Source organism: Cupressus sempervirens, chromosome 1 (genome assembly GCF_028749045.1).
Source record: "Cupressus sempervirens isolate cs-2001-9-10 chromosome 1, ASM2874904v1, whole genome shotgun sequence".
Taxonomy (NCBI): Eukaryota; Viridiplantae; Streptophyta; class Pinopsida; order Cupressales; family Cupressaceae; genus Cupressus; species Cupressus sempervirens.
The window spans coordinates 706,901,598-706,916,803 of NC_143118.1; the positions used below are offsets into that span (position 1 = coordinate 706,901,598).

At 34.6% G+C, this 15,206-nt stretch overlaps 1 protein-coding gene across 1 annotated transcript in view; it reads left to right on the top strand.

The window, feature by feature from the left end:
- Positions 1–12,653: 12,653 nt before the first annotated feature.
- The window catches only part of LOC149579910 (S-adenosyl-L-methionine-dependent methyltransferases superfamily protein), a 67,305-nt gene continuing 64,752 nt past the window's right edge, over positions 12,654–15,206 (top strand). The window contains exon 1 of the mRNA XM_089787834.1: positions 12,654–12,847. Within this exon, the coding sequence (XP_089643960.1) occupies positions 12,745–12,847 (103 nt within the window). The 5' untranslated portion in view covers positions 12,654–12,744. The remainder of the gene's footprint in view (positions 12,848–15,206) is intronic.

The window sequence follows — 15,206 nt, forward strand, 5'->3', positions numbered from 1 at the left end:
GTATGGGTAAACTATAGCAAAATCCAAAGGGAAGTGTGAAAAGACTTAGAAGAACAAAGTAGCATTGCAGTATTCAGTTGATCAAGAACAAAGTATCAGAATATCAAAGAATGACATATTAGATCAAGCAATGATCAACTCAGTCAGAGTAGAAGAAGGATCTGGAATCAGGAATTGGAGATTACAAAACTATCAGGTCAAAGATTTTCTAATATTCTCTAGCAATTATATTAGATAATGGAAATCCTATGGACTTAGGTTGGCCTAACAGCCATTTGTAAATCCTTTAATAGGGTGGCATTCCAAGTGAATGTACAAAAGTCCTTTAACTAGGCCTACTTTTAGCATGGTAGTGAAATCCTTTAACCAGGTCACTTTTGATAGAGTGTAAAGTCTTTAACAGGATAGGCCTTTCACAGGGTAGACCATTGAAAGTGGTCAAACATTATAACCTTGAATAGTTACACATTGCTGCAGTGATATTTTTTGGGTGTTATCCCCACCCCAGTTTTACCTTCTCACTTTGGAGGGTTTTTGGGTTACCAAATATGTGTGTTGTCTATTTTCATGCATGTCTTTACTTTCAAGTTTATTAGATAGATTGGATGCATGTGAATGATTTTAGTTAAAATAATTTAAAATGGTTAAGGTTAGTTACGTCTGATTCACACCCCCCCCCCGCCCTCTTAGAAGTAAAATCTCCCCACTTGTTAATTCCAACAATTGGTATCAAAGCTAAGTTCTCACAAGAAGGAGCCTTACAACTTGGAGAAAAGATCTGGAAATGGAATTCTACAAACTTGGGAAGATCGTAGAGAATCAAGCAATTAACATATAACTTGCTTTACATGCTTTGGAAGAAGCTAGAACAAAACTGAGGAAATCCTTAAAAAGAAGAAAAGAGATTGCCATAGTTAAGAATGACACATAGTACAAGGAGATTAACACCTCAAATCTATTTTCAAATGGAGATTCCAAAGATTTTGATGTAGTAATAACAGACCTAATGGAGAAGAATAGAGCTCAAGCAAAAGAAATCAGAATATTCAAGCTTGAACAAGAATCACAAGCCATGATGCTTTGTGAAGTAACTGAACAAAAGAAAAGAGCCATTGAAGAAAAAGCCATGATAGAAGAAGACAAGAGAAACCTTTCCAATAGACTGGAAGAAAAGTCAATTGAGCTTGCAAGAATCTCAAACATGTAGTTGGACACCTTAAGTCAAATGATGAATGCACATCATGAACTAAATGTCAAAGACATTGAGATCTCTACACTGAAGATACAAAATGACTTGAAAAGAGAGAAGGAAATTGCAAAGAACTTCAACAAACCCAATGAGGCAATCAAGTATTTTGAACAACTATTAAAATCACCAAGGACCAGTAATGATACTTTAGGAGTTGGTTACACTAGCACTGAACAAGGAGAGTCCTCCAAGACTGCAGAAGAAAGGAGTAACAAAGGTAAGAACACTAAACCTACTTGTCATTTCTATGGTAAAAAGGGACATACTTCTAGTGTATGTAGGAGCAAAAATGCCCATCAACATGATAAGCCTGAGAATATGAGCTATTGTCATAAGTGCAAAAAGAAAGGACATCAAACACATGAATGTAGGACTAGGACTATCAAAACACCAAAATTTGAAGGTCACTGCTACAATTGCAAGAAGTATGGACATAGAGCATTTGAGTGTAGATCAAAGCCTATGTGAACATCAAACCAGGCAACAAGAGAAGGTAACCATGGTCATCACTACAATTGGGACTATAACACCGGGTATAACTATCATTACTGTCAGGAATATGGACACATTCATGAAAATTGCATAAGGACACGTTTTAGAGGGAACTACAATAGATGGTTAAGTCAAACCATAGGTTTCAGTTGCTTGAAGACTGGTCATATCAATAGGAATTACCTAACAAAGTCAAAGGTACCCAAGTCAGAAGTCAACAAAGGAAAAGAGAAGGTAGATGTTGAACACATCAAAGGAGAAATGAATAAGACATGGAACAAGAAAGATGAGTGTAGCTCATCAACTGAAGGGATCACTTCACCTAATAGGTCAAGTGATCACACTTCATCAAACTAAGAAAAAGAAGGCATAAGGGATTGATTTACTAAGCTTTATCATACATCAGTTCCTAAATAAGATAGTATTGAAAATAAGAGATTAGCATGATTAGAGATGCTAAGTTGAAAATCAAGTTTTCACCAGTATTGCCTAACTGTCTTAAGATGTCGAGTGAATGCCAGCATATGTCGAGCTGCTAGTAGGAGCCGAGTGATTGGTCACAACCGAGTTAGCAATGGAAGCCAGATAAAGAGGAAATCTAGTTGGAGCCGAGTAATGGAAAGTCAATGGAAGCTGAGTTATGCTGAAATCCTTAAGGAGTCAAGTGTATAATTGTATATGCACTAAGCATTTAATGCTATGTTTTGAAGAGTATAAGGTTAATTTTATGATCATTTCTTGTCATTTGAACACAGAACAAGAACAAGAAGAGCACAGAAGTGATTGACGAACAACAATTGAAGATTTTGCACAGATTTCAACAAAGATCAAGCACCGTTTTCATTGATCTAAGGTATTCCTTAAGTGCCAAGTTGCACAGTTATAAAGTTTAATTTCTTTTAAAACCGTAGATTTGCAATATGGCCTCTAGTTCTAACAACCCTAAGGAAAAGGAAGGTTTCAAGGTTCAGTTAGTTAGTAATGAGGTTAAACAACCAGATTTTAGGCCAATTCCAGAAGTTGCATATAAGAACAAGCCTATCGACGCACTATCCATGATTCTGCCCAAAGTCGTGATGGTGCAAGATGTTAGGAAATGTTACAATTGCAAGGTAGGAGCAATAGGAGACATGGAGATTCATCAAGCATATGATAAACTGTGTGAAAATGGAGTGCTAAAAAAATAATTTCAAATAGTTGAAAGAAAGGGCTTAACCCATGCCCTAGTCTTCCCCATAGTTTTCAAAACTAAATGGATAAGAATTGTCCTAAGTAGAATACATAATAGTTGTTTATGGTTAGAAGGAGGACCCATCAAGATAAAAAAGAGAATTGTGCATAGGGTTACAAGTTTTCCAACCCTAGATCAGTACAAGACCCTGTGAAGTGATTCTAAGGAAGCTATTGAAAAGAACACCGAGGCAAAGTGGAACAAAAGGGGCATGAATATTGATACAATAACAAATCCCCTTTTGGAATTTGCAGTAAGAATCATATCTCACAAGTTCTATCAATCAAGTAGATTGAATAATGTTTCGTACATTGATGTGGATGTGGCTTACAAAATTGTCAAGAAGGATAATACATATGATCTAGCAGAATTGCTATTACAATAGATCATGGAGAATTTGGGAGCAATAAGAAGATCAAAAGGTGCTCAGTGTAAGTTTGGATCAATTCTGATCTGTATATTCTTCTATGTTCTGGAAGAATTTCCCTCTTTTGGCAAAGTACATTGGAAATCAGATAAGTCAGTTATTACTCAAATCAATGAGTACATTGAGCAAATGGGAGACACTTTTGAATATCTAATGACTAGTTACTTTGAGGATTTCAAGAAATCCATGAAGCAAAGACTAAGGATACCAGTTTCCCTAGTGGAATAGCACATCAATGATATTTGTTTCTTAGTTGATATTGATTATACTTATATCCAAGCAGCAATTCCAAGGACTAGATGGCTAAGACCATTAGGATATGAGCTAAACATTGATGAAGCATCAGCAACAATCACAACTTTGCTTGCAAAAGAAATTGATAAGGATGCACCACACTTTGGAACATATGATGTGGCGTGATCCAAAGTGGATATGGAGTTGAAGACTGCCTCCACTTTAAAGAAGAAAGACAAGCTCGTAAAGAAGCTGAAAGCAAAGTTTGGAGAAGGCATTGTAGAAGAAGAGGGTGATGATGCTGAGGAAGAGGAAGATGATGATGATGATGAAGAGGAATATCAAACTCTTGCATTAACACAAGGCTTAGGTGAGGATGAAGAAAATGAAGAAGATGCCAAGGAAGCACCAGCTCAAGCTGAGCCCAAGAAGAGAAAGGCCAAAACTCAGCCTACAGCCTAGCCTAAAGCAAAAAAGGTTGCAAAGCCAACCTAAGCCAGACCAACTATACCAGTAAAAAGAGCCACCACAAGAGTCTCAACTCAAAAGGCCAAGGAGCAAGACAAGGAGAAGAAGAAGGCTACTGAGCTGATTGGTCCTATGCAGAAGAAACCAAAGAGAAGATATGTTGCACAACCAGAGTCAGATGATGAGGAAAGGATAGAATCTGAAGATATCAGCCAATTTAGAGTGGTAAGCCATGCTCCTAAGTCAAATATTGATAAAATTTGTGATAATGTTAGCAACAATGCACATTTTTCTAAATTGAAAAATATTGATTTTAATAAATTGAGTAGAGAACATCAGAATAAAGTTGTAGAATCAATATTTGCCATGATGGCAGAATTCAAGAACACTCCTCTTGAATTGGACAATACAATTCCCAAGGAGTTATATGAAATTTTTGAAAATAAGTGGCATTATTGTTTTAAAATGGAAAAAGAAATAAGAGAATCCACATTGGCACAAGTAATGCTAGAATTGAGTAAAGGTCAAATTACTAAGGCAAATAAGAAACATGGAAGCAAGTTTGTACCAAAATATAGAGCCTTCAGCATCTTGCAGAATACAATTGAAGAAGTTGTCAATAAATCAACAAGAATGTGGAAGTTGATAAATGGCTTGACTATTGTCAAGGATGGAGAAGAAGATCCCTTTGAGGGATAGAACACTGAAAAGGATGAAGATGCAAATAAGTCTAAGGCCAGTAAGAAAGAGAAGGAATAAAAAATAGTGGAGGAGGAAATAGAAAAAGATGAAGCAGAAAAGGAGCCAAAAAAAGAGACAGTGGAGACACATGGTGAAGAGGAGCAGCAAATTGAACAAAGTGTCCATGACACCCAACTGCCACCACCAAGTCCTCCACATACATCACCTACAGTTATAGTCATTGTAAAGGATGTTCCTAACACTTCAGATTAGAACATCAACCCTTTAACTATAGAGGATCTCAAGAAGATCCTTCACCAATCAACACTACAAGCACAACTCTACACAAATCCTATATTGGTGAGTGTTGATGAGCTGCAAAAAGTTGTATCAGCAATAACAAGGGAGAATGAAAGTACACAAGAACTATCAACACAACCTCCCATAGCTATAGTAGAGCAACCTAAAGAGCAAGAGGTACAAGAAAAAATTGCTAAGGTTGACTCTACAACAAAGGTGACAACTACTACCAAGGAGACACCAAAGGAACAAACAGGACAAGATGTTCTTGTAGCACAAACCCGAGGTGCACCTCCTCAAATTGTCATCATTAATCAAGGCAATAGAGGAGAGGAGAAAGAAGTGGAGAAAACCCCTAAGGAGCAGGAGGCAATACAAACATTGGTAAACTTGCTTAGCTCAGGGACTCCTTAGAAGAAGCCTAGCCCTGATGCAATACCATTGCAAATATCAACACCAGGCTCGAGCACTACCAAGGTTGCAAGGGTACTTCACTATGGAGACCTTGCACTTGATGAAGAAATAGTCATACCAAGCTATGACTCAAGGACAATGAACCTGTAGCAGATAAATAAAGTGCAAGAGGCACTAGAAAGGAGAAAGAGGCAAGAGATACTCAGAAATGAGTACAGGCAAAAGCAAGCATTAGTGGAGATCAAAGAAATATTTATTGATGCCTTTAGCCTGCAAGTACTTGATGAAACTCAGCCCATAATGGACCAATTATCCAACATTGTGGACCAGGTATAGAATGAGGACCTTGAAACCAATGTCAAATTATTGGAATGGTCAGAAAATAAATTTCAAATGAAAGTAAGTGAGAAAATATCAAGTGAAATAGCACTTTCACAAGTTGAATTGGCAAAGAATATTGAAAACGTAAAGAAAGTACTTGAGAATGTATTCTTATTGTACAAAAAGTTGTGTGATTTCTCATTCTTCACACAAGAAACAAGCCAAAGGATACTGAGCTTGAAGCAAAATCTAAAGATTTCCAACACACAACTACCAAATGATCTAGCTCAAAGTGAGAAGCATTTTGCCCAAACGCTTCACACACATAAAGAATTAGTTGTGTTGATAGCATAAGAGGCCAATATCAAGGCCAAACTGATGCAAATTCTGTCTTCCATTACCCCACATCTGGAAGTAATCCATAAAGAACAAGCCTATGCAAAGAATGTTCTAAAGAAAGATCCTAATCTTTCTACTTTGGAAGGACTCATTCATCTTGCAGCAGAGACAACTATGCAGCATAAATCATTGGAAATTGCTTTGGACAATTGGGATGCATCTCTCAAGATGATTATGGAGGTCAATAAAACATTTTTGGCAAAATATGGTCTTAATCCTTAGAACCCTTTGACATAAGTGTCAAAAGGGGGAGATATAGTTAAGGGGGAGAAATAATTAAGAGGGAGATATAATGTTTTGGGGGAGTTGTAAATGTAGGAAGTAGAAACATAGTACACAGATATAGAAACAAAGGCAAAGAGTATCAGATACATCAGCATGCGACACATACAACACAAGAATTTTGGTTACAGGAATAGAAATGGCACATCCGCTTTGGGGGAGTTACAAAAACTATATGCATTTTTACTTGAAGAGATTACACTTTGATAGACTGCTAAGTGTTTTTGACACTCATGTCAAAAGTGGGAGATTGTTGAATCTAAGATTGGTTTTGACATGAAAGTCAGAGCAGAACAAGGACCCGAAATCAACAATTGGAGATTGCAAAGCTATTAGGTCAACGATTTTCTAATACTCTCTAGCAATTGTATTAGATAATGGAAATCCTATGGACTTAGGTTGGCCTAACAACCATTTGTAAATCCTTCAATAGGGTGGCATTCCAAGTGAATGTACAAAAATCCTTTAACTAGACCTACTTTTAGCAGGGTAGTGAAATCCTTTAACCAAGTCACTTTTGATAGAGTGTAAAGTCTTTAACAAGACATGCCTTTCACAGGGCAGACCATTGGAAGTGGTCAAACATTGTAACCTTGAATAGTTACACATTACTGCAGTGATATTTTGTGGGTGTCATCCCCACCCCAAATTTACCTTCTCACTTTGGACGGGTTTCTAGGTTACCAAATTTGTGTGTTGTCTATTTTCATGCATGTCTTTACTTTCAAGTTCATTAGATAGATTGGATGCATGTGAATGATTTTAGTTAAAAGAATATAAAAGGGTTAAGGTTAGTTACTTTTGATTCACACCCCCACCCCCCCCCAACTCAAAAGTAAAATCTTTCCACTTGTTAATTCCAACAGAAATGTGGGGTTGGATATATGCCAAGGTTGAGAAAAAAACATAAAAAATGACTAACACATCTTCTTTGTTTATTTGTTAGAGTGATTCTATTAGTCCACAAGGTATTATTTTCTTACCCAATATACTATTCCTCTACCTGGTTGTTTACAAATTATCAAATTGATGAACTAGAGGATTATGATGGACTTTCTAGATGGTTTGGAGGTATGGATATAAATAAGAGACATTGTGTAATTTGTATTGCTATTGTATGCCTAAGTTGGGTGGTTTGGGCTTTGGAGATCTAAAATCTCATGGGGCCACTCTTGCCTCTAAGTGGATATTTAAAACTCTTTATGGTGACAAGCCTTGGAAAATACTTATTAGATACAACATTTTAAAATCTAAAATTAAAAAGGACAAGAACTAGAATGAATCATATATTTGTGACATGCTTATTGGGAATTTTATATAAAAGTATTTGGATCAGTTGTTTTTGCCTCTCTTTGGAAGGTTTGAACAAATTAGGGACTTGTATGTTCTAGAGGGGTTGTTGGGGGTTGACCCACCTTTTATGTGGTAGATAGATCTCTATAGTGGGGCATTCAATTAAACAACAATCCTCATGTTCTTATTTAAAGTTGTTTTGTTGAGTATTAGGCTTCTCAGGTATCTCTCGAATTGAGGACATTTTGATTGTTCATTAGGTCTTGGGAGAAAATTTTGGATTCCTTCCTCTCAAAAGAAGATTTACATTCTCATTATGTAAGCTACAAGTAGTTTCTTTTTGAGCAAGGTTCTGCATAGTCTCTTGTTTGAAGCAACTCAATTGACAATACAAATATTTATTTCTTGATGTATCAACTTGACATATATATGATATTCTTAGAGATCACTCTAAGATACTTAAATGGATTAACTAGTGTTGGGGTCTAGATTAGCTGCATTCCAAATGGAATTTTACCCTTGACCTCATGTGGTATCAACTTGTTGAACCTAAAAACTATCACTTTCATTGGTTCTAACTTCTTAGAAAGATTGTTATTGGCTTTGTTTTCTCTTTTGTGGGTGTCCTCCCCCTATCTTGCTCTATTTGAAAAATTCTTGAAATTGTTGAACACTTTTTTTTTGAGTGCCAATTTTCTTGTTTCATTTGGTCCACACATTTTTGTTCTCCTTTATAATAGAACTCTCATTTAATTCTGTCTTGGATTGATGCTTTAGCTAGTTATATTTATACATTTGATAGCAAGTTAAATAAGTTTAGGGGTTTTTTGTCTGTTGAGGTATGGTTTTTTGTGGAAATAAAGGAATGAAGAAGTTTTTCAGGACAAGATGAGGAGCGTTATCGAGTTTATCCTTAAACTTACCTATCAATTGATGATGTTACATATATTGATAGTACTAGAGATTTGAAAGAGAAGGGCTATGTTACTCATACAAGAGAATGCTCTCATTATATACAAATTAGACATCATATCAACACACTACTTCAACACATATAAGGATAGCCTGGACCAAAATGAGATTAAAATCTCGAACTAGTTCGCTAAAGACAAAGGTATATCGAAGGATGATGAGAAGATAAATATAACTCTCAAAGAAACATATGCTTTAGGGTGGGAAGCTACTGCAAAAATTCCTCCTATCATTGTTCCTCCTTTGGGAGATTCAAAAATAATGTTGCCGAATGTAGTAATAATGTGGTCTGGTCATGGAACACATGATGATCTATTCTAGTACTGCACTCCTAAATCTATGATACCTCATACTTTTTTATAACCTTATATGTTATAAGTGATGTAGTTTTTTATTAGCTAGTTGAAACTCAATGAGACATGACTTGATCAACTGAAGATTATACTACTATAGTTTCTATTGTAAAACTTTTTTTGAACTATCTTTATTGTTAAAATATGTGTTACTAGTTTCATTGAAGTAATCAATTTTCAATATATGAATATCCATATTGGTGCAACATCTACATTATTCAAAAAATAAATAAAGAGTGCTAATATAATTTATAAATAAATAAATAAAGTTTTAGAAATGTCTTTGTCTTTTGAATCAAAAGTCACTCTTTATATGAACTTACTATTCCAATGCATCTATTTTGTTTTTTGGTCAATCAACAAAATTGGATAAATGAGTAGCAACACAATTATTAATGCAATCAAAATTATCACACATGTGGGTTCAACCTTTGCAAAAAGGTGAAGAGACGAGACATAAGTTTTATGACATACCATAAGGTTGCTAGATATGTCTGAGAAGGATCAATAACAAAAAGCAAGGTGCTCAACTAGAACAACATAATCAATTGCAAACTAAAATCATGCTAACAATAAAAAATGGTTGTGTAAATGAATTGAGCATGCTAAATGCTACTAATCTAATAATAGACCTAGATATACAAGATGCATCAAAATTGAAGGATTGGTTTGAACAAAGAGGGTCAAAAGTTTCTAGTTATCTTCAACAAGGTCCAACGATGCACATTGCAAGAATACCCATCACATATATTTGGGAAAAAAAACTTAGTTTGGAGTTGAACCCCTCCAACACAAGTTGAAGGAAACAACACTTTTCGTTAGAACTAACAATTTTTGCTATCTAACATGTTTCATTGAGTTAGGTAGAAGACAATGCAAGATATAATTGATTCAAGTTAAAGATGGAAACACGATTTGTTCAAAGTGCAATGTAATCCTAATTGAATATCATCACAAATATATACTTCAAATAAAAATGTAGGGTCACACAGATAAAATGGGTTGTTGCATTCAATAAAGGGGCAACATAGCAAAAGAGTTGAATTCAAAACAAGATTAGTATTGCTTTAAACTTTCTAAAAAAGATATCTATAGTGTAAATATTTTTATAGTGCTTGTTTAAATTATGAGTTGCCTCCAATTATAAACATTTTTTCCCTTGTATTTCAATGGCAACTCGATGATTTTATAAATAATTATTCTTAACAAAGGAAATATTCACATCTTTCAACTTTTTTCTTGCCTTTCCCCTTTAATAAACTACACAAAACATATCTCGCTATCAACATAATGCTACAACCATTCATACAAGTGCTAGTTGTTATTACAATATTATAAAGTCAAATAATAGTAACATTATCATATATGCACACTTTTTTAATATTTGCTCATTAGTCCTTGCCTTATAGGTAGGAGACTATAGTTTTTACCCTATTTATACTATTATTACTTTTTTCAAAAATCTGAAAACATTATCAAATGTTAAATGTCTCTTAATATTATTATTAAAATACATATTTTTCACACTTAAATGCTATTTTTTATTGGTTATTACTATTTTTGCTAGTGGTTTAAACATTTTAAAAAATTCATTCAAATTCTTTTATTGCTACGTGAAAGGAAAGTGGCTTAAATAAAGGACCCACATTTAATTTGGCCTTAGTGGTTGCATTATATTCATTAACTTCCACCATATATGCATTTTATTGAGCAACCATATATGCATTTTATTGTGCATTGCATTTCATGCCTAACTCATGATTAAAACTTATTGTTTTTACGAGTTTTAATTTAGCATTTTCAAATTTAATTATAAAATGCATATATTTAGATGCAAGTTTTTTAACTACATAATTTCTATTTAATATTTTTTGATGATTTGATTGGGTGAATCATTTTGAGTCTTATATGCGCATGATTGAAGTTAAATATTTTTATTTGCGAATAAGTTAGTTTAGATGTTTATACTTTCAATATTCTATTTTTAAGAATTCATTTTTTTCATTCAACTAAAATATTGTAAAAAATATTATCTACACTTATATTATATAATATTTTAAGAAACACTATTATATATTATTATTATTAAAATATTATTATTTTTATATTATAATTTATTTATAATAGTATATATGATATATATGAATAGAATTTAACTATATAAGATTTGCATTGATTAAAATATTTTATATACTATGATAAATTTATTATTTTAACATTAGATTTATACAAAAAACTATTAAAACTAAGGCAAGTACTAAGTCATTATATGGCACTTGTTTTATATTTCATACTTGCTTTATGGAATACTCACAAAGCTTTGGTGTTTTTTTGGGTTGGGTTAGAGATAAGCAAAACCAATGTAGTTCTCTTTCTCCATTTTCTCCATTATATTCTATGGCTCATTTCACCTTATGGCTTTTTTGTGTTTTATATTATTTGAATTTTTTTTGTTCATATCACATCAATATTGGATTTGTATTGTATTGCAACAACCTTATAGATTTTTATAAAGGGTTTGTATCTATTGCAGGGATTCCATTCTCAATAATGCATCAAAATAAAGTTATACAGAATTTATATTCTTCAAGTAATGAAAACCTCAAGTCAGAGTGGTGTGTTATGTTCTCCTTGGATAAAAATGGTGTTCAATGTTATACTTTAGGAGAGGATGTCAACTCTCATTATGAAATTAATAGTACACAGTTTTTGTCATTATATGGAAGACTCTAGACATCTTCATTCTTCTTCTTTCCGTAATTTTCTATGTTCTAGGCATTTTTTATATTTGTAGTTACTAACTTTCAGTTTGTGCTACCATTCAATGTGAAGCTCCTCCTTGGCCATGTATCTATTCTCCTCCTTAGCCAGATACATATTCTTTGACATCTTTTTTTAAAGGAAATATTTTTTAAAGATAGGGCTTTTTTTGCACGGTGAATATTTTAGTGTTTGACCCATCTTGTAGTAAATTTTATAATTTCTTTCTACTATCTGATTAATCTTTTTCTTGCCTTCAAATTTTTAGACTAATTGTTACATGTGATAGTTTGAGGGACAAATTAGTGTATTCAGATATCTTTTCTCTAAAACATCAACTATGAATATATATTGAAATAAGTATATACAATTATTTTATTATTGTCTATCTTAAAATAGATTTATTTACAATAACTAATATAAATTTTGTTACCATAAAATTGTTTGCAAGAAATGCATTCGATCTTTTATCTATACTATATATTTGTACATTATGTTCTAATGACATACTTATGAATTAATATTTTAAAAATTATATATGATTAATACAAAATTTGACAAATCAATCATTAAAACAATCATCTATTTTTTCATCAAAAGACAGGGACTCTAGCTCTTGCAAGCCGTTCTTATTATTATTAATAGAGCCCTTCTTATTATTAATAATAATAATATTATTTCAGTGTTTTTGAATTTTATGCCTCTAAAAACAATTATTCAACAAAAAATTCCCACGGTCAATCACTAGGCATAAGCCTTAAAGCAAATTTTTACTTCGACCACAAGGTCATCCAAATGACAAAGTTAAGGCAATATTTACGTTCAAATTTAAGTGCCCGAGAAGTGCAGAAGAAATTTGGAAGGGAAAATGGCGCTGACATCGAATCTCCGCAGGTGCTGTTCACGCTTACTATCTCTGCTCGCCCCTGGCACCACCGCCGCCTCATTGCACTCACACGCCACTAGTTTTGGTAACATCTACTCTACGTTTTGCGTTTATAATATTTATGTTTTCTCTACTTCATCCATGGAATTATTGTCGTATTTTTTTTAACCAACTTGTAATTAAATTAGCAATTGGAATATATCAGTATCACGGTTACTTGTTTTCAGCTACGAAGTTCATTTTCTTTCAAAAATTGACTTAGAATTCTGAAAAACTATGTAGGTCTCTATTTATCCGCCCTAGAATAGTTCTGTGTCTTATTCTTTTTCTTTTCTTACAATTATGATTCATATCTTTTGCAATTCTCAATTTGTTCGTGTCCTCGAACACTGACTATTATGGTTCAAGGAGTTGCTCTATTTAGTACCTGCAACTGGGCACGGTGGGCCTCCTTTGCCATACCTGGAAAATTTTAAGGCCATTCTTCAGAACGAATCTTTACAAGAGAGCTGGCTGTGTTCTATCCGCAAGGTTCTAATAGGTTTTAAATCCCGTCAATGTTGGCCCTTTTGTGACCTTTGCACACATCACTCCGTTGCAAATGGGTCCCCTTTTTTCGCTTAGTTCTTCCAGTTGTCTTGTTCAGGTTGAGGTTTAGTCATAGTTTTAGCTTTTAAGTCTTCTCCTTAGGATGTGAGCAGGTTATCAATCTCTGAGCTCAGATTCATAGGCAAAGCATTTTAGGGATTAAAGGCAAATCGAAATGGGTTTCAAAAGATTGGAAGTTGTCAAGATGTTAATGAAATGTCGTCAATGAAAGATTTGTTTCACAAATAAGAGATGTCACTTTGGTTTTGGAAGAATCAACATCAAGAAGTCATGAAGTTGAAAAGAACATTGATCATTGCCAAGGCTTTAGCACTTAAGATCCACCATCTTCTGCCTTTGGTTGTGTGGCCAGAGCAGACTAGCTTTATCAAATCAAGCTACATTCTTGACAACACTATTGCTATTTGGGAGGGAATGCATTGGGCTAGAAAATCCAACCAGCTGACTATTTTTCTCAAGATTGATTTTTGTAATTTTTCCAAAGCTTATGATAGTATTGAATGACCTTTTATTCCTGTGATGCTTAAACCTTAGATTTTGGCCCCCTTCAATCTTTGCGCATGCTTTTTTGGGGTTGCTTATGCTTGCATTATTATCAATGGACGACCATCTGAGACTTTTTGTCTCTTCGAGTCCATCCGCTATGGTTGCCCGCTAGCCTCAACTCTCTATTTGCTTGTTGCTAAAGGCTTTGGTTTCCTGGCTTGCAAATGCAATCTCTTTTGGCCTTGTCAGAGGAATTTCCTTGCTCGAGTCACCCGCTCAACCTGTCAATGGACACGTTGCTGATGACTCCTTTCTCACTCTCATTGAGGAAGAGGAGAATATTAGTAATACTTTGTAGTGCCTGAATACCGTTTGTTAGGCTTTTGGTTCAGCCATCCAGAGTCACAAAACTTTTTGCTGCAAACAATCTTTTTTGCCTCGGTTGCTATGGCTCTTGCATTATGAATGGAAATGGATTCATTGTGGAGAGATATTCCGCATTCTTCCCATTCACTTTTCTTTTCAGGTGTCACTTGTTGATTTGTGGAATGCAGTTCTTGCTTAAGATTGGGAAAAAGATGGCGTATTGGATTACCAAGCCTCTTTCTTTGGCTGGTAAATTGTAGGTATGCTTTAAGGTTCTTTCTACTATTCATGTGTACTATTCCTCTTGTTGGGCTCTCTCCAAAGCCTCTTATTTGAAGTTGGAAAAGCTCCTTTGAGGCTTTCTCTGGGTTTTGGAGCTGACCATACTGGGTTTTACAGTCACCTGGGAATTTTGTTGCCTTCCCAAGGAGTTTGGAGGTCTTCGTCTTATTTCCACCCAAAATTAGGGCTTAAATTTGTGTGCTAAGTGGGTTCTCCATGCCCTAATTGGAGATGAGGCTTGGAAAAATCTTCTCAAGCATTGTATTTCTTTAGGTGTTTCTGTCAACAAAACTTCCTCTAAGGGGATTGGCTTACAAACCCTTCTCATTATGCAAGATCCTATTCAAATCTTGGGCATGTTTGTGGCCAAGAGCATTTGGAAAGCCTGGGAGGCAATAAAGCCTTGGCTTTGGTGGGCTAATGATGGCTTTGGGGGTAGTCTTCCCATGAAACAATACAATCTTTGGTGGTCTCTCCTTTTCTATGTCTAGGTGTTGCCCCATGTCAAGACTCATAGGGTTGGTGCTCTGCATTTTCACAAACCCGACATTAGGAAGCTCAAAGATTTGTTAGCTAGAGCTGCTATGAGCCTTAGGACTTGGGAGGACCTTCAGGTTCAGTTTCGTCTATCTCGTCTAGGTCGATAGACTTATGACTTTTTCGTTTTTGCCATTCTGCTTTACTTGTTGCACAAACTTGGT